Below are 26,521 nucleotides of genomic sequence, written 5' to 3'. Positions count from 1 at the left end.
TCTTTATTGTGTTATCAGGAATATGACATCACTTCACCTTTTAACCCCAACAATACATAATGCTGATTGGACAGTTCCACCGCCATCAACAGTGTCCTCAATGCTAATGCCATGAGGCATCACACCTCACATAACAAAACACACATACTCACAAGCTTAAACATAGGAAACTCACACTTACATGCGTGCCCACGTGCACAGACAGACACACACACACACATAGATATAGCCAGACGCGAGTTCAGATTCTGCTTGTGTTTTGACTGCTGCGGCATTCAGAAGTTGCACCAGGACTGATGTTTAATCTGAACCCCTGAATGAGAGTGACTGATATTGAGCGATAGGAAGACGGGCCTGATGGATGGATGCTGGGTGCCCACCCTCTCCGTGTCTGAATAAAGAGCTACATCCACACAAGCCACTCCTGGAATCATAAATTTTTTAAAAAGCTTTATTTGGCTTTGAATAATATAATCTTAATTATTATTTTTGCTGTGTGTAACATAATTCTTTGGTGTAATGATTTTTTATGTCCCTGACATATTGTTTGGAGGGTGACATAAAACCCCAATGACATGTGACATTTGGAAAAGGTCAGTCTGCCCATCCCAGATCACGTCTGTCTTCATAACGCTGGCACTTGTCATATTGAAACTGGCATGGGCAATCTTTGTCTCGTTCAGACGCCCTCTGTCTGTTTTCCCTCGGTTCCTAGATATTTAAAAAAAAAATTAAGAACCGGGTACTGGGTGGGAGCATGGGGGGGGTAAAGAGGACAGGGGAGAAAAGGAGGAGATGAAGAAAACTGTGACTGTCGTTGGGGAGGGGGCAGATTGCTGCTTTTGGGGCCCCGAGGGGCCATGAAAACAGATGACCAGGCGGAGTGACGGGGACAAGAGCTTATACTAATGTGATAAACACGTCAGGAACGACTTGGGTCGGGGCTTGGTGCAGGAATTCAGACGTGACAGCGGGTGATCTGCTGGAATTAAATGAAATTGCGTCACTGGTTTTGGGGGCTTTTTTCCTTTTTTTCAATGTGTCACTGCAATTTGTTTCTGCGGTCGATGAAAATACGATGGGATTGGGTAAGACGGAGAGCACTTTAATGTTCCCCAACACAATCATTACTGCATTCAGATCGAATGAAAAATGGTAAAGAAGAAGCAAAAATAGAATAGAATAGAATAGAATAAAATAGAATAGATTCTTTAACACACGGGGGTCTGTAAATGATGTTTGACTCCACGCTGCTCAGGGGTCACCGCAAATGCTGAGGCTGTAAGACAAGGACAGAGGGCTGAGCCGGTGACAGCATGAATGTGTGGCGATGTGGTGTGTGTGTGTGTGTGTGTGTGGGTGGCGTGTAATGTATCGGCTATAACACTTAGTACTTCTTCTGACAGCTTTAATGGTGATGGCCCTGTTATAGAGAGCATGGAGCGGCTCTTCTGGTGTGTGTGTGTGTGTGTGTGTGTGTGCTAGGTGGAGAATACCCTGAACGCAGGGACTAATTAAGAGCAGCTGCTGACTAATGAATCAGGACGAGTTTAATGATAGTGGTTTAGAGGGTTTCCCGTACAGCCCATCGCCCCTCCGCTCCTCACCCTGCTGGACTACCTGCTGTTATTCAACCTGGAGGCCTGCCGGCCATCTCGCCTCGCCGTAATGCGTCCGCGGTGCCGCGACCCTGCACTTCCTCTAGGCGGAAGGCCGCGCCCACCCGCCCCTCCCTCGGCCGGAGCGCCACCTGTCTGGCCGTTGGCTGCAGGAAGGAGCCCCTGTCACTGTGGTTTCCCAGGCGGCTAACGAACTGCCCCCGCAGCAGGTACAGCGCTTCCTGCCATTACACAACCGCCGTCCATCACCCGCCTCGGCCCGCACGTGACAACTCCGCTCGCTTCAGTGGAACAGGTGGATCCAACTCGTCACTCCACCGTTTCAACGTAAAAATAAACCTCGCTTCCTTCCAACAGGGCATTTCTGACCCGGACAGACATCTACACACAGATCATATCTAAAAACACACACACACGTCAGAGCTGGGAGTGACAGGCGGAGGAAGGCTTCCATTTCCCCTCTTTTTATGCACTCTAATGATTCGCTGGCCTTTTTTCCCATTATGCCTGACCTTCTGTCGTGCTGAGCATCGCTCGCTGACGGAGATGTCACGGAGAATCGCTGCTAAATGTCATCACGGGACAGAGACATGCAGCGGTCCTCCCTCAAGAAAACTGACAACACACAGATTCCTGCCACGCCGCCGCTCCTGTAATTGGCTTGATGCAGTAACGCGCGCCTGCGAACGTTGAATACGCGAGGAGCCGTGCCTCTGAGTGACGCCGCTCCGGACTCTGTCTCAGAATCACGGAGCACGCCGTGGAGCTGTTTACGCTATTAGCAGGGAGGGCGTGCTCATAAGGGTGGTAGCAGCCTAGTGGGTCACACACTCAAACCCAAGACCCAGGTTCAAACCCCACTTACTACCATCGTGTCCCTGAGCAAGACACTTAACCCTGAGTGTCTCCAGGTGGGGGACTGTCCCTGTAACTCGCTCTGGATAAGGGCGTCTGATAAATGCTGTAAATGTAAATGTTATAAGTGCGAGACAACTGACCTCGCTTGCCTCCTAAGCTAAAGCGTTGGGATCAGCAGGGTGCTTGTCTTCCCGGTGGTTGGTTGATTGATTTTCGGAGCTCTGTCTGATGAGTGTGTGGAGAAGGGGGCGGAGTTGGATGGGAATTCGAACAACCTGTTACGTTTTGGTTCTCGCTCCTCTCACTTATTACTCTTTGAGGGTTCCCTCTGCCACGCGGACTGTCAGAAGTAATTCCCCCCTCCTCCCACGTGCCCATTTGGCCTGAGTCCCTGCGAGAGGTCAGAGGTCGTGCTGCTGAGACAGACGGCCACAGGTGTTAACCGTTTAGCAGCACGGTATGGGAAGGAGGAGCAGGACCCGGTCCTAATCTTGTTTGTTGCTGCCAAATGAGCTGCAGCGCTAGGTGTGTTAGCAACTAATGAGTTTACGGCCTGATATCAGCGGGCCGAGAACCAGCGGGGGGTCATAAAAAAAATGAAGAAAGAGGGAAAAACACTAATTAACATTTATTAGCTGCCTTGTCATCAGCGCTCTGGATAATATTCCAGTGATCAATTAATTTTTAATCATCTCAGGAGAGATTGTGGAGACTCCCAATGAACTCCAGACAGGCTGGAGTCGGTCAATAAACAGGGCATGGGTCACACTGCCTGGCGTGGTGTGTGTGTCGCCAGGCTCTGTGCCTGCAAACACACACACACACACACACACACACACACACACCTTGGCGTGCCGTGACGCCAACCTGCCTGGCGACCTGTGTGTGCTTAGCCACACTATCGCAAGCTTTTGGCAGACAAGGCTGTGTGTTCAATACATTTACATTTCAGTCAAGGGCTGTTAGCTTGGCGCTTGGTTTGGAATCAGTGAGGATTGATTTGCAGGTAGAGCGGTGGCGTTTGAAACCTGTGGATGGATTTTCTGTGTACTTTAATTGTCGGGGAAATGTTTGTTGTCGGACAGGGAGACAAATCTGGAGCTCTTCCTCCAGCCGGTCTCCCGCAGCCAAAAGAAAAAGGCTAATGGGTAATAGATACTAGACTAATGCCCTTGTGGACGGATAGAGATAGATGGACGGAGAGAGCAGAAGTTGTAGATGAGTTATGGAGTGGTACCAGGGGGTTAATCCTCCGGCATGGCTCGTATGCCAAGCAGTAGCTGATTGTTAAAAGTTAATAACTTTATGGCCTGAAAGGTCCACATCCATCATGGCCAGATTGTTTGTCCAGGTCTATGGTGCCTGTGGTCAGGGTTGGGCTCCGGTGATAAATACTGATCAGCCGGATGGTGTCTGTGCTGGACACAGACTTTAGTGTAGCTTCTGGTGAATAACCAACTCTATATTATTAAACATACAATATATGTGTATGTGTTTATCACATAATTGATAATATATTACATTTATATGACATGACTTTTGTGTCTCCTGGTTTGGTGTTTATTTTTGTTGTTTTTCCCTCCTCTCACTTCCTCTGTGGTTGTGTGTGTTTGTGTGTGTTTGGTGTACGGTTCTGTCTGGGCAGGCAGAGAAGCCTGGATTCTTTCCGGCAGGCTGTGAGCTGAGAGTCAGTGTCCCAGTGCTGTAAATTAGCTTCCTCGTCTGGAGGTTTGTGGTGTTAATGGCTCAAGGTCAGTGCCGTAAACCAGGGGAGTCAAAGGGCCGCCCGCTCTGTGCCCACCTCAACGGGAGGGGAGGGGGTCACGACCCATGCGCTGGTGCATTGACCACCCGGCCAGTTATTACGGTGCGCTGTGACACGGAGCCAGAACCTACACATTAGGCTTCATCAGGTTCAGCAGCATCATCACCTTCCTTGTGGCTGTTTACAAGATGGGTTAAGTTGGTGACAGGGTGAGGTGACATTTCATTTCATGCTGCCCCCTACAGGTGAATGGTGGGAAATGCCCAACAGTCCCAAAGAGGTGGATTGTGGATTGTGGGTGATTAAATCCCCCCTCTCCTTCATGCCCTGACACTACCCATCACCACAGGACAGCTGTGGACACCGGCCGTGCCACTGCCCATCACACAATGGGCCTTTTTTATCGTGTCCTGAAAAGTGTCCTCTGCCCACCGAAGCTCAGAACAATGCTGTTCTTGTGGGAACCCAAACAATGTGGCACAATGTGAAGGGTCAGTAAAACCGCAGACACAGAAGCAGAGGATGTGTGCAGCGCAGAGCAGCCGGCGTGAACCCACAATGCCCTGCTGTAAACACACAGCATGAGCGCCACTGACAGGATGGGCCCGCTTTGTATTTGTGAGCCTTCTTTTGAGTCAGCAGGAAAAAGTAGGATTTACAGTAAAACGTGCTGCAAAAATAGAGCAGAAATACACACATGCGTGCATCCTGTCGGCACCTGAAGCCACTCTGTACGTGTGTGTGGGGCTGTTTGTACCGAGGGTGAGCGCTGTCTGTTTCCGTGTGTACGTGTGGGTAAATGCGCGTGACACAATGTGTGTTCGTTTCCAGTAATAGACTCCTTTAAATGAACTCACACAGATGATTCAGCATTTTTTTTCCCATCTGTATGTGAACTCTACGAGCAAACTCTGACTCCTCTGAAGTCTGCAGCATGGTTCACTTTTCCTCTTCATTAAGAACACAAAGCACCACTTTGACTGTTTCTTTTCTCTGGAGCCTTGTCCTGGACAGATCCCGCAATGGAAGCGGACCAGAGAGGGTAGCAAATCTTTGAAAAGGTTTATGAGCACTATTTTCAAAGCATTGGTATGGTACAATGTGGGCAAGTGTTAGCTAATGTCATATATAGTATGGATTTAAGATTTATAGAAATAAACAGATATAAACAAGAAGTTGTTGGTCTGTAATAATTTCTGACACCCAGAAGGTGATGAAAGTTTTCAGTACTTACTATGGAAGTACTATTTAATCTTGCACATTTTTGCACATAATCATTGCACTACATTGTACATATAGAATTCATATTTTACACTTTTTCTTTTACATATGTTCATATTTATATTCCATAACTTTACCTTTATCCTACACTTGCTGCTTATTGCACATCTGGTTAGCCTTAAACTGCATTTAGTTTCCCTGTACTTCCCTGTAATCTAATCGAATTTAATGTAACCCCCCCTCCTGCCAATGCATCACACACATACACCGTTTGGCAAGTAGTGTAGCCAACCTAAAGTCATCCAAAAATGCACACAAACACACACAGAACTGCTGAAAGTTAACATACTTAAATGAGGATTCAGATTTAACCAATCCTGTCTCCTCCTTTTCTGCTCTGTTTTCTGTGCTCATAATACCACTAACCACCCACATCACATAAATGGTCTTGGGACCGCACCTACTACCAAACCATACAAGCAGATATATTGAAAGGGTTGAAATGTAAGAATTAGTGAATCTTTTATTTTAGAGTGAATCGTGAAACTTATATTTGCAATAGTCCCGTAGGCAACCTTTGTATGTGCATATCTCTTATATGTGAACATAGCCTGTGTGTCTTACTGAGTGTGCATTGGGTGTGATGTGTCTGTGTCTGTGAACATGTGCATGACAGCATGTGTGCTTAACCGTAAGTGAGCAGCATAGTTTTTCTGACTAAGCGGGTAAAGCTAATGCCGGTCCCCCCACTGCCGTGGTTGCTGCTGGTTTGCCTCGCGGCCCCAGCAGACCTGTTGATGGGTCGCTCTGTCATCCAGCGGCGGCAGTGATAAATGTCCCTTATCGGCATTGTCATTGTAATAGCCCCGCAACAGGCCGAGAAGCGCAGAATGGCCCAGAGTTATCGCCCGCTCCTGAGGGGGAAGAATGCACATCAAGCTGCCAATCACCCAGCCTGAAAATTGCTCTGAGATTTGAGTCCCCAGACAGTGAGCAGACGGGCAAAACTTGCCTCCTTCTCCGCTATTACAGGAGGCACATCGCTGCCGCCGCTGCCCCCCCTCCGTTCTTTAACACTTAAACTCCTAAACGCCACCATCTCCTGTCAATCGCTCCCAGGGATCCTTTCTCTCTCTCTCCCCCCCCACCGGCCCCCTGTGACCCTGCACTCGGGGTTGTCTCAGTTGCAGGCAGGGAGCGTGTGTCTGAGAAGAAGATGAGGACGGGGAGGGGGGGATGAGCACAGATGTTAATGTGTAAGCACCAGCACAACCATTCCAGCCACTTTCATTTTCTATCGATCGCGGTGTAAGAACAGGCTGCAGGCCAGGGGGTGGAGGCTCCGTCCTGGGACCCTGCACTGGGGAGAGGGGCGGAGGCTCCGTCCTGAGGCCCTGTGCTGTAATGACAGGTGTAACAGCTCCATCCGGACGCGCCAGGACTGGAAAAAGAGTAACAACCCCCTCTACTGTCAGAACTCATAACACACTGACCGAGAGATACGGGTGTGTGCAAGAGGAAGAGAACGACAGTGCAGATAAGCCTGAAGTCCGGTGATGGACTGAGGGCCAGGGAACCGCCGTCGGAGTGGCTCTGCCCTCCTTGAGGGTCCTCGGCCGCCCCTTGAGAGCGCTGAGCTCTGTTTATCGGGTGGCCTGAGGACTGCCTGCTGCAAAACCCACTTCTCCAGATATCCATCGCCGGGGCCACTTCAGCCACAATTCAGCCATTATTATTAAACCCTGTCTGAAGGAGGGATGGGGGGGGGCGGGAGAGGGATATATGTGGCAGTGGTAGATACAGATACGTGGGCACAGTGGGAGGATTAGCGTGGCCGCCGTGGCAGGTCCTGATAACACCGAGACCCCACTGCACACGCGCCGCAGCAAAAGGTGTCAATCCATCAGCACACGGAGCTCTGAACGCGGGAGAGGACGGACGCAAACACACAGTCATACACAATTACATGCTAGCACACACACACACACACACACGCGCGCGCATGGAGAGAAGATGAATGGAGGAGGTGTGTGTCATTGCGCCGTCAGTTGTGAAGCTCCTCACTTTAAGACCTGTCAGATGAGGAGGGGTCCAGGAACAGGAAATCCCCAGTCCCTGTGCACAGAGGGCTGAGCTGTGAGCTTTCTGTGTGTGTGTGTGGTAGACACAAGAGAGTCCCCAGTGATAAATCCATCCCCCTGTAATGGAATCTAATGACAGATTGTCTGTAACCGGGCGACCTGCTTTCTCTGAAGTGTGACAGGCGGAGAAACGTTACTCTGGCAAAATGGCGAAAACAGTGAGAAGACGCGTGCGAATTTTAGCTGACGGCCAGGAGTCGGTCACCCACCTACCAACTCTGCCGCTGTCAGACAAGCCACACTATTGATCTGTAGCACTGTGCAGGGGTCAGCGGGTCAGCGCGCAGAAAGAAGAACAAGCCTTCGCGGAGATAGGTTAAACGTCACTTGCACTCCCAGAAATCTGCAGGGAGTGCCTACCCAGAATGCAAAGCAGGAGGTCAGGAGCCAGGCCATTTGGCATAGCCGGCGGTGCTAGATTTGATTGATCGTCGGGCTTAGCAGCACTTTCTCTTGTAACTTTAAAATCATTAAGCCTTTAGAGTCTCCTGCACATTTTTATGGCCCCTGCATTCGATGTCTCCTCCCCCCCCACAGTCATCCCCGCACCGCGTTCCCAGGGTTGATGAATCCGTGCCGTTCCAGTGTACTGGGAATAAGAGCTGGGAGAAAGTGTGTTCGATACCAACATTCATACAGGAGGATACAGCTGTGTGTGTGTGTGTTTGTGTGGTAGAGAGAGAGAGGGAGAAGATTCTGGTGCGACGACAGGCGCAGGTGTTAATATGTGGAGAAAGGAGAGGCGGAGACAGTGGTCGCCGTGGTTATGACAGCCCCCCCCTCCATCTGAATTCTATTACCTCTGTTGGCTTCTGTATGTCACCATTAGTGCTAATTAGTTACAACATCAGGGCATAAACAGCATCGGCCCCGTAATTAATTCCCATTCTGAACAACATCAGAGGGAGAGACAGAGAGCACCACACTTATTCAAATGATGACAAGGTGTTATGGAACAAAGGGTGTGTATGCGAGCGTGTGTGTGTGTGTGTGTGTGTTCTGATGGGCAGATGGTAACATGCACACACAGGGGAAGATGAATCTGCTGAAGTTTGTCAAGTTCTAATGTAAAAGACATTGCTCTTCATCACACACTAAACCACGCACACATTTCTCAGCTTTTCATAGTCAGGTCTGACTGCTGAGCTCATATCGGTGTTTGATCCAGTGGTCAAGGGTTTAAGGAGCCCAGACCTCCTGTAGAAAGGTGGGGACGGGGAGACTGAAGGTGGCGTTCTTCAGATGAGAGAGTGTGTGGATGTGGGGGTGTGTTTTTCCGTCACTTTTTCCTGGCTTGACTGATGGCTCCTCCGAGAGGCGTTCAGTCACACCTTCCCAATTCCCTCTGGGCTCCACCCCATTCGTCCCACCTGCCTGCTTAACACGCAGTGATGGTGTGCGGTTGTGATTGTTGGGTCGTTCAGCTGTGAGTAACTGGTTGGAATTTACCTGGTTCCATCAGGTCAGGGAGCACAGCACAGGATTTCAGCAACTTCAGGTATCTGAGCCTGGTCTCAGCTGAAGAGTTTAGTTCTAGCTGCAGTCTGGGTAAAAGGTGCAGGGATTGATCGGCCCGTAATTATTTAAGTTGAAATCCTTGTATTGAGCTGCAGCATTTTGGGTGGTTACGTCCAAAAATGCGCTTATTTCAGGTATTGGGGTGGGGTGGCGAAGCCCCCTGGGGAGGAAGACGGTGGGGTGGTGTTGTAGATAAGTGGAAGCGCAGCGCCTGTGTTTATGGCCCCCCTCAGCTCAAACCCGCCGGTGTCACTCTCATTTCCTGGGTCAGTAAGTGGGTAATGGTGTATTAATTTGCTCCCCTCTCCCCAGCGAGGCTAAATGTGATCTCCAGCCCCCGCACTCCACTGTCTCGCCGACAAGGTGATTGATTGAATAAACAGCCGTCACCGCACCGATCACACCCACCCACAAACAGAACCACACACACGCCACACACACCTGCACATACACCTCTCCACAAGGTTGGGATGTAGCAGAATACATAGGACAGTCTTACATCCTCAAAATTCTAAATAAAAATATTCAGTGTTTAGTTTATGTTTTTAAATTTTTCAATAATATTTCATAAAGCATGTGCTGCAATATAAAAAGGATGACAGTCAATTAATAATAATAACAACAATAATAATAACAACTCTCTCTCTCTCTCTCGCTATCTATATCTATCTATATCTATATCTATCTATCTATATATATATATATATATATATATATATATATATAGCATGTGTAAAACTGCTGTACAATTATTTGTCAATTACATGTTATATATATCAGCACCACATTCATAAAATTATACACACACACAGACAAAATAACATTTTTATTCATGTTAGTGCTTATATAACATGTAATCGACAAATAATGATACATTATTATAATGATACAGTTACACATTAAAATAATGATACAGTTTTATACATGCATTAAAAATACATTAATGTGCAGCTGTGAAAATATTTTCATCATATTTACTTTGAAACTCTGTATTCTGAAATTTGAACAAGACACAAATAAAAAATATTAACAATGAAGACAACAACCATTTAATTACATTTAGAGACCCTGATGATATGTGAATGTCTGTAGAAGATTAGGCTTTTTGTAAACATGTTAATAACCTCCTACAAGCCAAAGTCTGCCAGCGTAAAAAACTATATTAGAGAACAGCAGGAGAACAGTACTGTGTCAATTTTATTTAAATAAAAAATGAGGAAGTTCTGCAATAAACTGTTTAGTTGGATCAATATTGGATCAATATTTGACACAGGGTGTTTTTTTACGTTAACAATATTGCTGCAGCTTAGTTAAACAGGCCTCACTTCTGCCCAACTCTTATGTTTTATATTTTTTTCTAGAAGTATTCTGAATACGTTTTAAATAATGTAACACAATACACTACAGAATACATTTGGTGTGTTCTGTATTTATCCATTAATACTTTTTTCTTATTATTTCACCCGATTGGACCATCCAAAGTGAAACATGCTCAGAGAAGTTCACCCCCTCACACACACACACACACACACAACTGAGAAGGACCCATACAGATCCACCGAATTTAAATACTGAACGCCACCAGCTATGTGGAGATGCTGTGGTGAAGGTGGGCAGCAGTGGTGCACTAAGCTGCTTTGCGTGGGGCGTGCGAGAGCGCCGTTTAAAAGCCCAATGCATCACTGTCACTGAGTGACGGCCTCCTGCTCCGACCATCTCCGCGCTGATGGGGGCCTTGCTCGCGCTGTGCCAAACTGAAGATGACCCCGATCCATTTCATCACACATCCTCCCAAATGAACAGACCCTGTTCCCCTCTGTTTTCTCCCTCGCATGCCTATAACAGCAGAAACCACCAGTCTCTCACTCTCTCTCTGTCTCTCTCTCTCTCACACACACACACACACACACACACAGCCCCATCATCACTCTAATTCTCCCCTACTTGTGCGTTTAAAGCCCATATTTCCCATTATGGAGATGACTTGCGGGGGGACTCACCTTGCCGTGGTTTGGGGTGCCGAGGGTCTGAAATGAAAGCCGACAGCTCGGCTAGATTTATTTGATTGTGCACATGAGGCGGTGTCGCTCTGAATCGGGGCTTGTGGTGGGGGTGTACAGCTCCAGGCAAGGGGAAGATGACAGGGAGGCCGGGCGTCTCTACCACAGGAGGGAAAAAAAGGCCCGGGAATCAAATCAAATTCCCCTTCTGGCACGTTATTTGTAGACGTTATCATGCCTGGTAATGCAGTTACACATTCAGGCAGGCATGAGAGATCTCCCTGTTTACCGACGCCGGCGCGGGGACGGGGTTCACAGGGGGAAGGACAGAGGAGCGACCATGAAGAAAGACGGAGGCCCGATGCTTGATGCACGTTGGCGGGAAACTCATTTTTAGGCCTCAGCAGCGTGGAGAAAACGCGAAAAGGCAAACATGACAAGATTGAGAAGGAGAGCGTGTCTTCAAGGACAGACGTTTACGAGCCCATTACGCGGGGCTGCACCGAAGAACATGCCAGGTCCGGTTAAACGTGAAAAATCCAATGGCCTCAATCAGCTTCCAGAAGAGAGGAGACTCCTGTAAACGAAGTGGCGACTTTCCCGGGAGAAATGAAGGGAGACGAGGAACTTGTGGGGTTTGTTAGCTGCGCGCCTCTGCTGGCTGTGATTAGAGTCATTAAGGCGCTCTTTTGTTCTTTCATTAGAGCCCATTACACATAGGGGGTCCCCGTCCGGCGCGCTGCCGATCTGATGGAGGGGGAGGAACGTGCTCCGTCGGCCTCAGCGCCGCTAAACGCACGCGGCCGATTTAACTACCGAGCAATTTGGACGTCCGGCTGAAAGGCCGAAACAAACACAGAGCACATGTTACGGTGACAAGGGTGGTCAGCGTTCACAGCACCCATCAACAGACATCTCACACACACACACACACACGGTGCAGCAGCGTTAACACTTCACAGCTTTGTTCTCTTGCCAGTGAGTCTCTCTCACACACACACACACACACACACAGTGCTCATTCATTAGCACACACTCACGCAGATGAAGTGCGTATTAAAAAGAAAAAAAAAATCACTGCACGCGTGACACACACCGATGCACCAAGAGGAGTTATTTACACCAGTTGGACCGAAAAGTGCCCCACCCTGTTTGACCAGACTTAACGCACCAAACGGTATTTTATGGCGTCTGATACGTACATGGGCGGGGACTGCGGGCATGTGGGAGCAGTTGCGGTTTGGGGCGAAACGGGTGGGGAGACAGTCCCAGGCGGGGTGGGAGGTGGAACACGGGCGGGGGTCCTTCTTTCTTCGGGTTATGCTTTAAATACGCGGACTGCGATGCTACGTTGGCGATGCATTCTCACCCCGTTCCCCACACGAGGGGGGTAATGTGTGTTTTAACTGATGGATCGTTTTTTTAGTGTGGCTCTCATTAGTGTGGCTGTCTGACATGGGACCCGTGTGTGTGTGAGAGAGAGAGAGAGAGAGGTCTGATGAAGCAGCAAGATGGCAGAGATTAAAAGAAGAGATCACAGATAGAGATAGAGAGAGATGAGATCGTCCATCTTGCTGCATTAGAAGAGAGGGGGTCCGTCCTCCATCAGGCCTGTCAGAAACACTTCCTCCCCCTCTCTCCTCTCTCCCCTCGCTCAGCGCTGCACTCTCTGGCATTTGGGTGAGAAATCTCAGCACTAAAAAGTTCTGTCAGTCCTATTTCCCTGTTATCCAGCCCCCCCCCCGACACGCGCCAGGTCCCCGCGGTCCTGCAGATTAAACGGACTCCCCCTCGCTCCTGCTCCAGGGTCTGGCACGGGGGGGCGTCCCACATTAATCATCTTTAACGCGCTGACAAGCGGCGCACACGCGCCGTAACCCACACGCGCACGTCCCAGGATTTATATCTCCGCCTGCCCGCGGCCATCAGTCACTGCCCGGAGCAGGAAGGGAGAAGGTGAGGGCGGAGAGAGGAGGGGAGGACCAGCGCCGCCGGTGTCAGAGGACCTGCAATCAGGAATGCAGGCTGATATCTGGATGCGTGGGTTAAATACAGCAGTGGTGGTGGGGTGTTCATTACCAAATACTCTATACAGGTGAATCGCACCCGGCAGGGCAACATCTAGCAGCACTGCCGCTGCCGCTGCTTCTTCTGCTGGGCAAAAAACACAAATTTATAAGTGAAGTAGGTTTCTTTAACTCTCGACATGTTCCTTTTTAAATGAAGGCAGGGTGGCACACATTTTTACGGGCAGTGGTGGCCTAGCGGTTAAGGAAGCGGCCCCGTAATCAGAAGGTTCAAATCCCGATCCGCCAAGGTGCCACTGAGGTACCACTGAGCAAAGCACCGTCCCCACACACTGCTCCCCGGGCACCTGTCATGGCTGCCCACTGCTCACTCAGGGTAATGGGTTAAATGCAGAGGACAAATTTCACTGTGCGCACCGTGTGCTGTGCTGCTGTGTATCACATGTGACAATCACTTCACTTTAACTGTGCTGAGGGCTCAGGTGTTGAGGTTTCCGTGTTTCATGCTCAGTCAGCAACCCACACAGCGACCCTCAGCAAAGAAAGTGTGTTCTGACAGGAGGTGATGGGGGGGTGTCAAAAAGAGACAGCTATTTCGCGACAACATCAGCATTCTGTCACCTCGGTCACTGGCTTTTTTTTTTTTTTTTTTTTTTTTTTACTGATCTCTGGGTCAAACAGAGGATTCTACATTGGGGAAGGGGGGGGGGGGAGAGGAAATGCTCACTCACACAGGCACACTCCACACTCGCAACCCCTCAACTCCTCAGCCCGTGACACAACAGCCCTGTAAATGGAGGGGAAACGGGTGTATAGAATGGGGAAGGGGCGGGGCCTGCACTCCATGCGGGTCACACACACACAAACGCAAACACTCAACATGGCCATTTTTGCTTATACTTGGTCAAAGTAGGGTGGCCTAGCGGGTAAGGAAGCGGACCCGCAATCGAAAGGTTGCCGGTTCAAATCCCGAAACGCCAAGCACCGTCTCCACACAGCCTTTCACAGCTGCCCACTGCTCGCCAAGGGTGATGGGTGAATGCAGAGGACACGTTTGGTTGTGTGTGCTGTGTCAGTGTTTCACAATGTCAATCATTTCACTTTGACTGTTAGCTAACATCAGACATTCATAAGCAGGCAAAAAATTGGCACTGTCCAGACGAACCCAAGAAAATACTAAAAAGCAACCTTTGCCCGGAGAGAAATGAAGCCATTTCTGTGTGTTTGTGACACGATGTGGGTTCGCCGGCGGAATTGAAAGCGCTTGATCATTGGCGGCCCGGGATTGGGTCCCTCTTTGTTTACTCTTGTGGACAGTGATTGCTTTGACACAACTCAAATTATCTTGTCAGGACAATAAAGCTGAGCAGAGACAAGAGGGGAGGGTGAGGGCCCGAGAGGAGAAGCCGTGAAAGAGCTGTAGAGATGAAAGGAGGAAGAAGGGGAGATGCGGCGGGAGAAGGAACGAGGCGGGCCAAACGAGCCAGAGGGAGGCTGGGAGGGAGGAGGGAGGGAGACACACAGAATTGTAATCGATTACCGATTTTTCAAAGTCACTTAAAATGTCCAGAGTGTAGAGCAGCGGCCGACTGGAGATGGGAGATGACTATGCAGCCACACGCTCGCTCAGAGCCGGTGGCAGAATATGTGTGTGTGTGTGTGTGTGTGTGTGTGTTTCCCTTATATTCCCTCTTAGCAGGGACCAAATGTCCACATGCAAGTGAGGACATTGTGCTACTCCTTACAATGAAAAAATGCTTATTTAGACTAAATTGAATTCTAAACATTGAAAGTGACAATTTTTAGCATTTTGAAAAATCTTACATACACAATATATTATCGGAGGTGATGTGTCTGTTTTTCAGCAGCTCTTCAGTGTCCGTGTGTGTTACGCTGCCATTTACAGTGCTGGAGGGAAGCCCTACAGACAGGCCGATCATGAATCTGTTCTGATCCCAGCTGCCAGTGTTTCTAATCTGGGTCCTTGTAAAAGAGTAGGCCTGTCAGGTGCCTGTGTGAATGTGTACAGCTGCAGATGTCACTGCCATTAGTACAAACGCACAATAACGTTCTACACACACATTCCAGATCACCCTGGTCTACAGAAGCAGAGACTTCTGTGAGTGAGTGTGTGCGTGTGTGTGTGTGTGTGTGTGTACTTGAAAGCCTATCAGACTTGGCTTAGTCTGTTGCCTTGGTGATGGGTCGTCCATCCAGGATGTCCTGTTTGTAGGCCAGCCTATTGTTCCTATGGTTAATTATAGCTTGTCTGATTCTCGAGATCCCTCTGTTTGAGGGAAGAGAGAGTGGGACATACACTGTCTGGAAGTTTATTTTCATCTTTAACAGAGTACACACACACACAAACCATAAATACACACCCACAGAACAGGTGCCTGTTTATAGGAGGTCTAAAAACAAGACACAACAAGAACTTGTATGCGTGCTTGTCTGCATGCCTGCAAGGAATTCAGTGTGTGTCTGTGTGTGTGTGTGAGTGTGTGTGTGTGTGTGTGTGTGTGTGTGTGTGTGTGTGTGTGTGTGTGTGTGTTTTATTCACTGTCCTTTTTTTCTTTTGCAGGTAAGAAGAAGGTGTCTCTCTATGACAGTCAGGCCCCCATCTGTCCCATCTGTCAGGTCCTTCTGCGCCCAGGAGAGCTGCAGGAGCACATGGAGCAGGAGATGGAGAAACTCACACATATGCATATGAGGTACATACACACACACACACACACAGACACACACGCACACACACATGTGCACCACATAGGGCAGCCCTGTACACAGTCTGAGAATCAATGATTTTTATACAGCAGGACTGCAGCAGCTCTGCTGTCCTCTAGAGGCCATTCTGTTGTTCACATGTGACTGTCCTCTCTTCATTATGAGTCACCAGCATTCCACACACATACACACACACACACACACACACACACACACAAACAAGCCTAAAGCCATGCAACACCTGTAGTTTTAGAGGGGTAGGTCATAAATCATTGATGGCTTTAGCCAGTCCTGGAGAAGTACCATCAGTGGATCAGAGAGGATCTCGCCACTCTCTCCATCTCCTGTCTCCGTCTCAAATCCAAACTCACATTTCTTTTAATAACATCACAACATGTGGTAAGTGTTAACAAAGCTGCAGTTGCATACGAGGGGCAAGAATTGAGAAAGTACAGGTTCTAAAATTACAGAACTGATTGATGAAAAAAGAATTCAAAACCTGCAGTGTAACAAATCAGAATGAGATCTGCAGACATGTGGTGTTGGAGTATTAATAATCAGACTGATCACCAGCAAGGCATCCATTATCATGTACTATTAAAATGTTCTTATTATTATCTTATTAAGACAGGAGAATTACCATGTGTGTATGGTTGTCATTGTATAATGAAATTAGGATATGTGTGTGTGTGTGTGTATCTATTCTATCTATGCAGACATTAAAAAGAAAGGAGATTTATTGAAGGTACGAGTGATGGACAGAAAGAGAGAAAGAGTAATAATTAATTAAGGGCAGCGGTTCGCCCTCCCCTCTGGGCAGCGACAGTATGGGACAGCGCTGCTGCTGCCACCGCCGGCTAGCTGTCTGACGGTGGTGGTTATTTAAGGAAATAGCGTCATCCCTCCTCGTTTGTCAGTGGCGGACTCCGCTCAACGCTGCCACACCATGATTTAGCCTCGCCCGCTACCCTCCTATTAACCTCCTCACCATAAACCCTGAGTTATACCCCAACCCCCCTACAATGCCAACACCCTTCTCCAACAAAGCAGCCCAGCTCCCTTTGATTTAAATCAGAAAGTAGGTGCTGTGTCTGTGTGTGTGTGTGTGTGTGTGTGTGTGTGTGTGTGTGTGTGTGTTCAAAATTCAATTACAGAAAAATAAATAGTTAAAGCTTAGTCGGCATTCATTAATAAACAGCACTGGTTAGCAGGTGCACAAAAAGCATCAGAACACGGATCGCTAATTGTTCATTTGCATAAGTGGGATTTTAGATTCCATGATAAAAAAGGATGAGTTGAGATCTCCGGCGCGGTTCTAGACGAGATTCCCTTCATGCAGTTGCTCTCCTGTGATATGTGGCATCTAATTGGATCAGACTCCCGCTCCATTTGTCTTGTGTTTGAATAAACGGCCTCTTCCTGATCCCAATTTGCACACAGACGGACCCTAATTGTCTCATCTGGGTACGATGATTCTGGAGCTCAGACCCATTTACGGACAGATGAGACTGGAGTGTAGCTGGATCCATTTCGGGTTCGCCAGCCTTCAGTCATTTCTTTAAAAGCTTTAATTCGCAGCTCACGGCTTGTGTTCTGTTCCTCTGAACAGTATGCACCATTTTACTAGAATTCATAAATTCTTTATAAATGTTGAGACACACACACACACACACACACAGGCCAAAGCACTGATCATTGAAAGTGACACGGTGAATTTGTGGCAATCTGCAGTAAATCTCTCTTTAATGATTCTGTTTCATTTAGCACCAAATCAGAGCTGAGTGCATGGAAAATGGAGGAGGCCGACTCAGACGTATCATGTGTGAGGAGATGTAGAGAGAGAGAGAGAGAGATTGGGACTGCCAGCTCTTCTCTTTCCTCATGTATAGAAATGGAAATCTATCATGGCCTTTACACACTGGTTTGCTCAAAGGGCCACAGCAATCTACATACCACCCCCCACAACCCGACACAGCCCCCACCCTCCCCACGTAATCAATTTACCTCCACCGGAGCGAGCGAGGGCTGGCGTCTGAACGACACCAAAAGCAATCTTTATCTCCGGCTTACAAGCCCTCAACCATCATCTGCTGTTTATTCCATTTTTGTCACTCTGAGACACCCCGACAAGCACACACACTCACACGCAAAACCTTTTTAAATTTGCGAACACACACACTGCAGCCTGCTGCAAATGGTCTGAGTTTGGAAAAATTGGGAGTGAAGATCACAAGAGAACTGAGCCACTGTCTGGTTTTATTTCTGAAAAACTGCAGGGGTGAGACAGGATTCACAGGCAGGAAGGTCATCATGGTCCGCACATTCCTTTGTGTTCATCTGCTCCATCGCGCCCCACCTCCGTGCTTTATTTCTCATTTCGAAACTTGTTTCATTGCCTTGACAAGAATGAGAGCTTCTACTGACAGCCTTTACAACGGAATTCCTTCAGACAAACACACACACAGGGTAGATGATGAGTGTCTGTGTGTGTGTGTGTGTGTGTGTGTGTGTGTGTGTGTGTGTGTGTGTGTTGTGTGTGATAGACAATGAGTCACACCAACACACTGCTCCATCCCTCTCTCTGTCCCCTTTCATCTTTCTTCCCTCTCTCCCATTCTCCTCTTCATCCTGTCTCTATCACATGGCTGTCATTCTGAGCGCCGCCACCGCCGCTTCGTTTCTCCGCCTGTGACAACGGCAGCCGCCGTTAACAAGTCACTCGTGATTATCGTTCCCGCCGAGACGGGGCTGCTCGCATGAGAACAAAGATGTAAAGAGATTAAAACATGAAATCTGCACACCGCCGCACCTGAGGTCGGCCTTTTTATCTGAGAGTGGTTCTGATTGGCTCGTGCTTCAATTGGCCAGCGGTGTGGAGTGGATGGGTGTGATGATGACTGAGGCCAGTGAGATACATTGTGCCTCACTGGCGGATTTATGGTGTTGGGGAGTGCGTTTATTATCCCACAAACAGCCGGCCGCCACACATGGGGCAATTTATCCCCTTTCAAGGCCCTTCCCTGATTTGTGTTGTCTCGCTCTCTCTCTCGGTCTCTCACTTTCTCTTGCTGTCTCTCTCCCACTCTGTCTCCTTTTCTATCTTCCTCTCTGCATGGGCAGATCAATCACAGATGAAGAGGCCCGAATAGGGGCTATTACCTGAGAAAAGGGGCGGGGCATTGTGGTGAACCCACCCCAACCTGCCATCCATCCTGGCTTTTAGCACTCAGCCGGCCTGAGTGGTGCATGTGTGACTACCCCACCAGACACCAGACTGCTCCCCCTCTGCTCTCTGTCACATTTCTTCTTCATGTCAGGGCATGTTTTCCCAGAGCTCCTCTCACAACCGCGGTGCTTTCATGATGACCTCTTCCTGTCATCGTGTAGATCATCTGTAACCCTCCAATTGCTCTGCCAGATTGCTCCAGTAGGGTTTGGATCAGAATGAACATGATGTGGCTGATGTCTGTCCTGTTAGCACAATGGCCCCATCATCACCACGGAACAAGTAGCACAGCAGAGCAGAGGAGGGAGGGAAACACGACAGCAGGAGTGACAGACCTGTAAAGAGAAGAAGAAAGGGAGGAGAGAAGTGCAGCAGGCAGTGGATGGAAGGATATGAAGGAGAGATTCGAATTGCTATGTTATCCAGCTTGTGTAATGTTTCCTGTGTCTTAATCAGTCATCTTCAATGCCCAACGTTGAGTGAGACTCCCCAACCACCACCAACCCCCCCATCAGCCAGAAAAGCCACCCCCGACTCTTTAATACAATGTTTACAAGCCGGCGCATTGTCCTCAACATATTTCAAAGTCCTAAGTGCCCAAGGCTTTTCACTGACAAATCAAATAATGGCAAAATCGTTTATTTCTCCTGCCTGAGCCGTACTGCAGGGGAGGGGGGGTGGCTGTATGAGAGTGATTACTTCAATAAAAAAATTATATACCAAATCTGCTTAGCAGTCGTACTTTTGGACAGCAATTGTTTCAAATACAGCATGGCCCAGGGCTTCATAGATTGAATGGCACCAGGGGAGGGGCCTGGGTGGGTTGGGGGGGGGGTGTCATTGTACATCCTGCCGATTACAGATATGATTTGTGAAGCTTTGTAGGCTCACATTACAGCCACCCTTGTCTGTGCCTGTTTGAGGCACATTTTACCAGTGAAGCAGCCTTCAGCGTCTCGAAAGGGCAAGAAGCACACACACATACACAGAGTCTCAAGCAGAGGTAGAGATAGCCTTCGCACCAGGGCCTTCTCAAATGCACATATACATGTGACTCAGGTACAATCCCATTCATTTTCTAACGGATTTTCGTTCTCTCAACCCTTTCAGCAAGAACCCGTCACACAAGGACACAAACACAGCTCCAGGTACACCCAAGGTGAGAGCCTCTGTCCATCATTTGTTGTTTTTTATTCCATGTGCCTTGAAGAACGTGTAATGTTACACACAGGATGTGATGTCATGCAGGAATTATAGCCTCAAATGGAGTGACCGTCTGAAATGAAAACTTGGCAAAATGCTACTTTATTTCCTGCTCCGACTCTCCGATGGTAAAACGACACCCTCAAACACTTCCTGACAGTCCATTTTAGTGGGTGTGGAGAAGATGGTCATGGTGAGAGTGCCTCTTTCCACAGTCCGCCACAATCCACGTCAGCTGTTGCCTCCATATCTGCGTTGTTTTAGCAGTCCCTGCTTTTTTCTGTAGAGCCAGATGAACGCAGGGTTAAATTGAACGGCTCCAGACACGCCGAGTCAGGTGATGCACCTGTTGATGAGAGGTTTCAGACTGAGATAGATGCCTTCTGATATTGTGTGGAGAGGAGTCTGCCATTTCCACCGGCACGGTGCCAGGCAGTGTTGCTCATGGAGGGGAAGATAGATGCTCTCACCGCCATCTTAAGTGCCACTGCCCCACAGAAGGTTTCTCTTCTAGAAGCTCTAGGCTTTTCTGAGCTCCAGAATGCCGTTGTAAATCTTTAGGATATCTAAGTGTGGTAGTAATGATGCCTCCTTAACATTCAGCGTGCACATTTATGTGTCAGCTGGCATTTCTGAAGACATGCCTCAGGTTAAAGTGATTCCTTAGCAAAGCACTCAGCTGAAAAGGGATTTTACTCAAGTTTAACACTTTGATGATGGTGGGGCTTTACGTTTAATTTGAAAAAAACAGGTAGTGCCGTATGGAGGTGCATGGCAATAAAGCGAGGCTTGAGACAGGGACAAAGCGAGAGATGCAGAGAGAGCAGAAGGATTGGTGCTCTGAGACGTGACTGAGCATCCCTCGCTCCGTGTTAAGCATTGCACCGGAACGTGTGGAAAATGAAGAGGCTCTCTGGGATCAGGCCAGGGCCAGACGATGTTTCTGTGCCCCATTCAGCATTGCTGCTGAGCGGATCCAGACCTCGGCAGCATCTCTAAAGGGAATTAACCTCACCAGGCCTTGCCCTCTAGTGAACCCCCCGCCCTCAAGAGCACATCACCATATTCACTCTTGTTTGTAGCTTGTGTGACTGCTAATCCTCACAGTGGGCATGGAGGACCCACATTTCAACACCAAACCACTGCAATCATCTGCCTGGCACAACTGCAGGGCCTGAAACTACTATTTCAGCCGCTAAGTGCATCTGTGGCTCACCTGGACCACAGAACACCATAAACTCTCAGAAATCTAACCAGCCAAGCAAAACATGATGACCATTAGTCACATCATGTGATACATTAGCCCTTTAAACAGGACTACAAGACATAAAAAACCCATTTGATTATCCAGGCGGCCCTACACAGTTAGCAAGGCATACACACACACGCACACACACTCGGCCAGTATTCCCAAAGCTCCTGAACACGCAGAGTGCACAAATAAATAGCTCCCTGACCTTGTGATTGAACAGCATAGGAAGCCATGCATAATGCCTAATTTACGGTCCCCACTGAGGGCTCTGCTATTTTTCACATATTAGTATCAGATTACAGTTGTCAGCCACTAAAGCCGCTGCCCCTCCTCTCTCTTTGATTAATCGGAGCAGACTGTAAATACAAATATTTTATAGCTGCCTCATAAAAATCTAGACGGAGATCAAGAAAGCATTCCCTCCTCCCCTCTCGGCATCCCTAATTCATTTGAGAAATTAAGTCAATTAGGTTTTCCCGGAGTCGGGCTCTTGTAATGTCTTTTAAGGCATTCGGGCAGGTTTATGGACAGCCAAAGTGCCATGTGACACTGGCTGCCATCAGGCCGGCCAACGCTCTTGCCTTTTCACATAAAGTAACCTTGGGGTTTATGCTGCCCTGTCTACAGATATGTTATTCATAACGCCACTAAGGGTGTAATAGTGATTACCTGTCAGCAGTGCTAACCTGGAGCTGCTCGTACAGTATCGACTATGGCCTGCTCATGGGCATTCGCACTCTTTATTTATGCATCCGTGTTTTACGTGGCCTGTAGTGTTAGTACACTAAAGCAGTGCTTCTCAGACAGCCTCATTCATGTAATTGTCCTATTTCTTCAACAAGATCAATAAGTCAACTATGCACTCTTTCACCCAGTTACACACATCAGCAGCATAAGTTACACGCATCAGAAGAATACATTTTGATGCACTCTATGTAGGTGTATTCTGGCGGAAAGACATCCCTCGACTTAATCATTCTTTATTATTACTATGCTAGATACCAAGTGTAATTGCATGTGGTTAAAGTCTAACCAGGGCCGTGTGAAGTGGTGCCACGCTCATCTGTCCTGCTCTCTCCACAGTCTCTCCTTCTGTCCGTCCACATCAAACGGGAGGGCGAATCACCTGTGGTCTCCCCGCTTTCCACCGACGACAACCACCACTCTGACAGATACCAGGTGAGGACGTCGGAGGACACGACAATGACACGTGTGGTGGTGCCTTTCGGACTCGATCATGTGCAACTTCCTTGTATTTTGGGCAATTTTGGGCAATCGGGTTTACGGTGGAATAGAACACAAATCACCCAGGCCCATAGGCACTTAGAATAAAATTACAATAAAATCAGAAGACTGGGACAGACTCCTTGAAAGGACCCTCCCCACACACAAAAAAAAGGACTGATTTTCTGTTGCAACAAGATTTGTTGTCTGGAACCTTATTCTCTCCTGTTGTTTTCAATCTGATTTATATCACATAATGACTGAAGGCGTAAGGGCAGTGGTGGCTGGTCTCGTCCTCGCCGCTTGTGTGTGAGAGAGCCTCGTCCCTTATCCCGGAGAGGATCTGGCTGTCTGGATGTGTTAATACAGGTCTCCCCCGCCTCCCCCTCCTCCACCACCTTCCATATCTCCAGCCTAGATTTGCCCAGGCGGTAATGTGGCTCCCGCTCTGATATGTAATCATTCGTAGTTTAACCCCTGAGCTAATCTCGCGCTGCCCCACAGCCCAGGATGCCCAGTGTCCTTGACACGTCTCCTCCCTCCTCCGCCGGAGGGGCCGGACCGCACCACTGTGCCTTTCCCAGCCGCTCTTCCATGCACGCCGAGACCCCGGCTGTGTCAAAAAGCAAAAAAAAATGTTATTCAGCGTAGCCCATGTTGGGGTAAATGGAGGAGGCTTTGACCGATGGCTCGACAACCCAGCAAAATTATGGGCTGTTAAATGTGTTAAGTTCGGTAATACACGGCCAAAAAGCACCTTTTAAGGTCAAGTGATAAAGTGAAAATCTTCATTAGCAAGGCGGCCGCAGAGGTCCACCTGCAAATAATTAAGTCGATGAAGCCTCCATGAAATCATAATTGTCATCTTCTCTGGCAACATCCGTCACTTTTGCATCGCACGGAACCAGTGGGACGGCACATCAGCAAAGTAAAGGCTGGCCGTAATTGGCCACGACTGAAACACTGGTCATAAAAGCCTGTCAGCACCGATGATGCATGAGCGACTCACCGCTGCTTTTTGAACCGGCGCCCACAATGCCCGTGTCAAAAAGCGGGCACATATTGGATCTGGCGAGGGTTGCTGGTGTCAGCAGTACCCGTAGCCAGTTTAATAGAGCTAAACGATGACGGCCGGACAGGCTGAATTTGCTGTTAAATTACCACCCCCATCATGAATGGAGATGTGTTACTATCCGCGAGATGGAAACTGCTCCGAGACGATTTGTCAGGGCCGGCCCTGCTCGGCCACTCTGCTAATGGTAATGTGCTGTGCACATGGGCTTTTTTTCATGCCTGGCCTGGACCGTAGGGCATGTCTGCTGGGTATGGTTTGTGAAGGTTGGTTGTTAATTGTTTCGTCTTCACTCGACGACCATTTCAAGTAAACGAGCAAGAAGTCGAAAAGTTCTCGACCGACAACGCGCTGCTGCCCCCTAGCGGCGCTTCGCGTGGCAGCGCACTTCCACTTTCACCCAAGCCCGGGAGTCATGTGACCAAATCCAACATGGCGCCGATGGCGGGCTGACTAGCCGCGTATCATGGGGACGCGTTTTCAATCCCTTTTCATCCTTCTTAAAACCCCCCTGCCCTCGCCGTTCCCGCGGCGAGCGGAGCGTCGTGCGCGCCTTGCGGTTGAGCGGGACGCGTGAGTTGTGCGACTTTTGGAGGCAGCAGCTTGTTATGGAAGAGGAGGTGCAGAGCAATGGCAAGAGAGAAGTAGGTGTTTGTTTACAGTCTGCGGCGCTTCAGTCAGGAGCAAAACTCTCACTCATCACCCGTCTCTCTCTGTTTTTGTTTTCCCCCCCACACGCAGACATTTTTACGGGTGCGAGCGAACAGACAAACACGACTGAATGGTACGTATTCCTTCCTGCTGCGCAGTAAATCTGTGAGCGGTCACGAATTTCATGTTGCAGAAACACCACAGGCCAGACGCTTGGATGGACACTCAGAAATGAAAATGAACAGACAAAAAACGTTATAAGTACTTCAAACTGTTCTCACTGGCCGGGTTTTATTTCTTAAAGAATGTAGGGACTCACTTCAGTTTTTTTAATTCACTTAAACTGATTGAAAAGTTATTTACACACATTTCTGAAATTGAGTTTTGATGAAATGCAAACTTTCTTGAAATACAACCCTTACCTTACACTTACAGTGTGTTATTTTACACTTTGCCAACCAGTAACTTACTACTGGTTCATAATTAATGTTCCTCTTTTAAAATCACACATTACCATTGTTATTATTTTAGTATAGGATTGTCTCTAGCTTTGTGTGTATTGTGTGTGTATATTTTTAGGAATATGAACAAATGTGAGTTGTATACTGTTTATTATTTTATTAACTTACCTTGGTGGGAAGAGGGTTAAACCAAATTTGGGAAATTGTAGTGTACACGGGTGCATGCATCATATTTGTATTTTTATTTCCTTCTCCTGTATTTGGCTAAATGAGTGACAGGAAGTACGTGGGATCAAATTTAAAGAGTTCAATGTGTTCAGACCAACAGCATAGACCTTGGTGGAAATAGAGAGATGGAAGCATGTGGCAAGTGTCAGACGGGAATGAACTGTAGGAGGACCCTGGTACATCATGCCGTTTAATTCCACCATGCAATGTGGCTCTGTCCAGCCCAGTCCTGGTCCTGCATGTTTCGGATTAAGCTCCTCTGATCTCCACCCAGTTCTTGAAATGGGTCGGTTGATGCAGAGGAGGAATGGGTGGTGACCTCTTTACCTGAAGACCTCAGGTCCTTGCCCAGCTGTAGTTCGAACTAGAAGTAGGAGACCTCTGTCATGGAGCCAACCGTTCTCTCCAGGTCTCTTTCTGGCAGGTTCTCTCTCTTTTCTGACATCCCTTTGAATGGCCTTGACCTTAAACACCCTTGAACTGGAAAAGAAACTTTGTTTTCCTCGACTAGGATTATTAAAGAGGTTGCATAATAATAATATTCAGTGGTGTTTAGACCCAAATTTGATGCCCAATTCCTCAGAATGGGCCTCTAGGTCAGCCGCAAAACCTCGGTCGTTCCCTTTTTCCTTATTCTGAGGTCATGACAGATATTATTCTGTCTGCTGCTCCCTTTACTGTAGCGCCTGCACGAGCGGAGGATCTCTTTAACCTTTGACCTCTTGATATGTTAACAGTCGGCGACCTCTGCTGGTGCAGGCGCTACACCAGCGAAAGTGTCAGAAGCGGCCCCCTCCCCGTGCGCAATGACGTGCCCCTGGGTCCATGCTGTCTACACCAGAGTAAGACCCCCCCACCACTACCACCACCACCACCACCCGGTCCCCGCAGCATCCCCCCCTGCTGCGCCACTGAAACGAAACGCCTTTCCCTGTCTTTAAACTCTGGCCTCCATTTCTTCCCAGAAATAGCTCTCATTTCAGAAACTGTGTGTGTGTGTAAGGGAGCGAGGGCGGTGAGATGGGTGGGGGGGGGACTTCCTGCCGTGCTTAATTAATCAGCCCGTTTCCTTTCCCATTTAATGACGCCCCCTTCAATTACCATCACCGTGGCCTGTGCGAGATCGCGGCCGTGCCGCAGCCTTTTCTCTCCCCAGCCTGTAGTTATGGCACATCCCTCCTCAGCCCTCGGTCCCCTTTGGCCTCTCTCGCAATCACAGACACCTAAAAATTAATGTCCCCGCACGCCATTTGCAGTTAGGAAAAAGTGACAGAGACTTACAGCACAATGGGCGCTGTTCTGCTGCGTTAAATTTCTAATTATGTGCCCGA

General features: G+C 48.4%; 1 protein-coding gene across 5 annotated transcripts in view; it reads left to right on the top strand.

Moving 5' to 3' along the window:
* The window catches only part of rnf220a (ring finger protein 220a), an 87,416-nt gene that overhangs the window by 47,188 nt on the left and 13,707 nt on the right, over positions 1-26,521 (top strand). For 2 of the 5 annotated variants that reach the window (XM_028978614.1, XM_028978613.1), the window contains exons 3-7: positions 15,731-15,860; positions 20,210-20,258; positions 22,638-22,733; positions 24,592-24,634; positions 25,928-26,032. In XM_028978614.1, the coding sequence (XP_028834447.1) occupies positions 15,731-15,860; positions 20,210-20,258; positions 22,638-22,733; positions 24,592-24,634; positions 25,928-26,032 (423 nt within the window). Of the gene's footprint in view, positions 1-15,730; positions 15,861-20,209; positions 20,259-22,637; positions 22,734-24,263; positions 24,495-24,591; positions 24,635-25,927; positions 26,033-26,521 lie in introns of those variants that run through there. The other 3 variants (XM_028978617.1, XM_028978616.1, XM_028978618.1) reach the window with 2 other exon arrangements.

The sequence above is a fragment of the Denticeps clupeoides genome, chromosome 4 (assembly GCF_900700375.1).
Source record: "Denticeps clupeoides chromosome 4, fDenClu1.1, whole genome shotgun sequence".
Lineage (NCBI taxonomy): Eukaryota > Metazoa > Chordata > Actinopteri > Clupeiformes > Denticipitidae > Denticeps > Denticeps clupeoides.
This window is presented reverse-complemented; position numbering and strand designations above follow the sequence as displayed.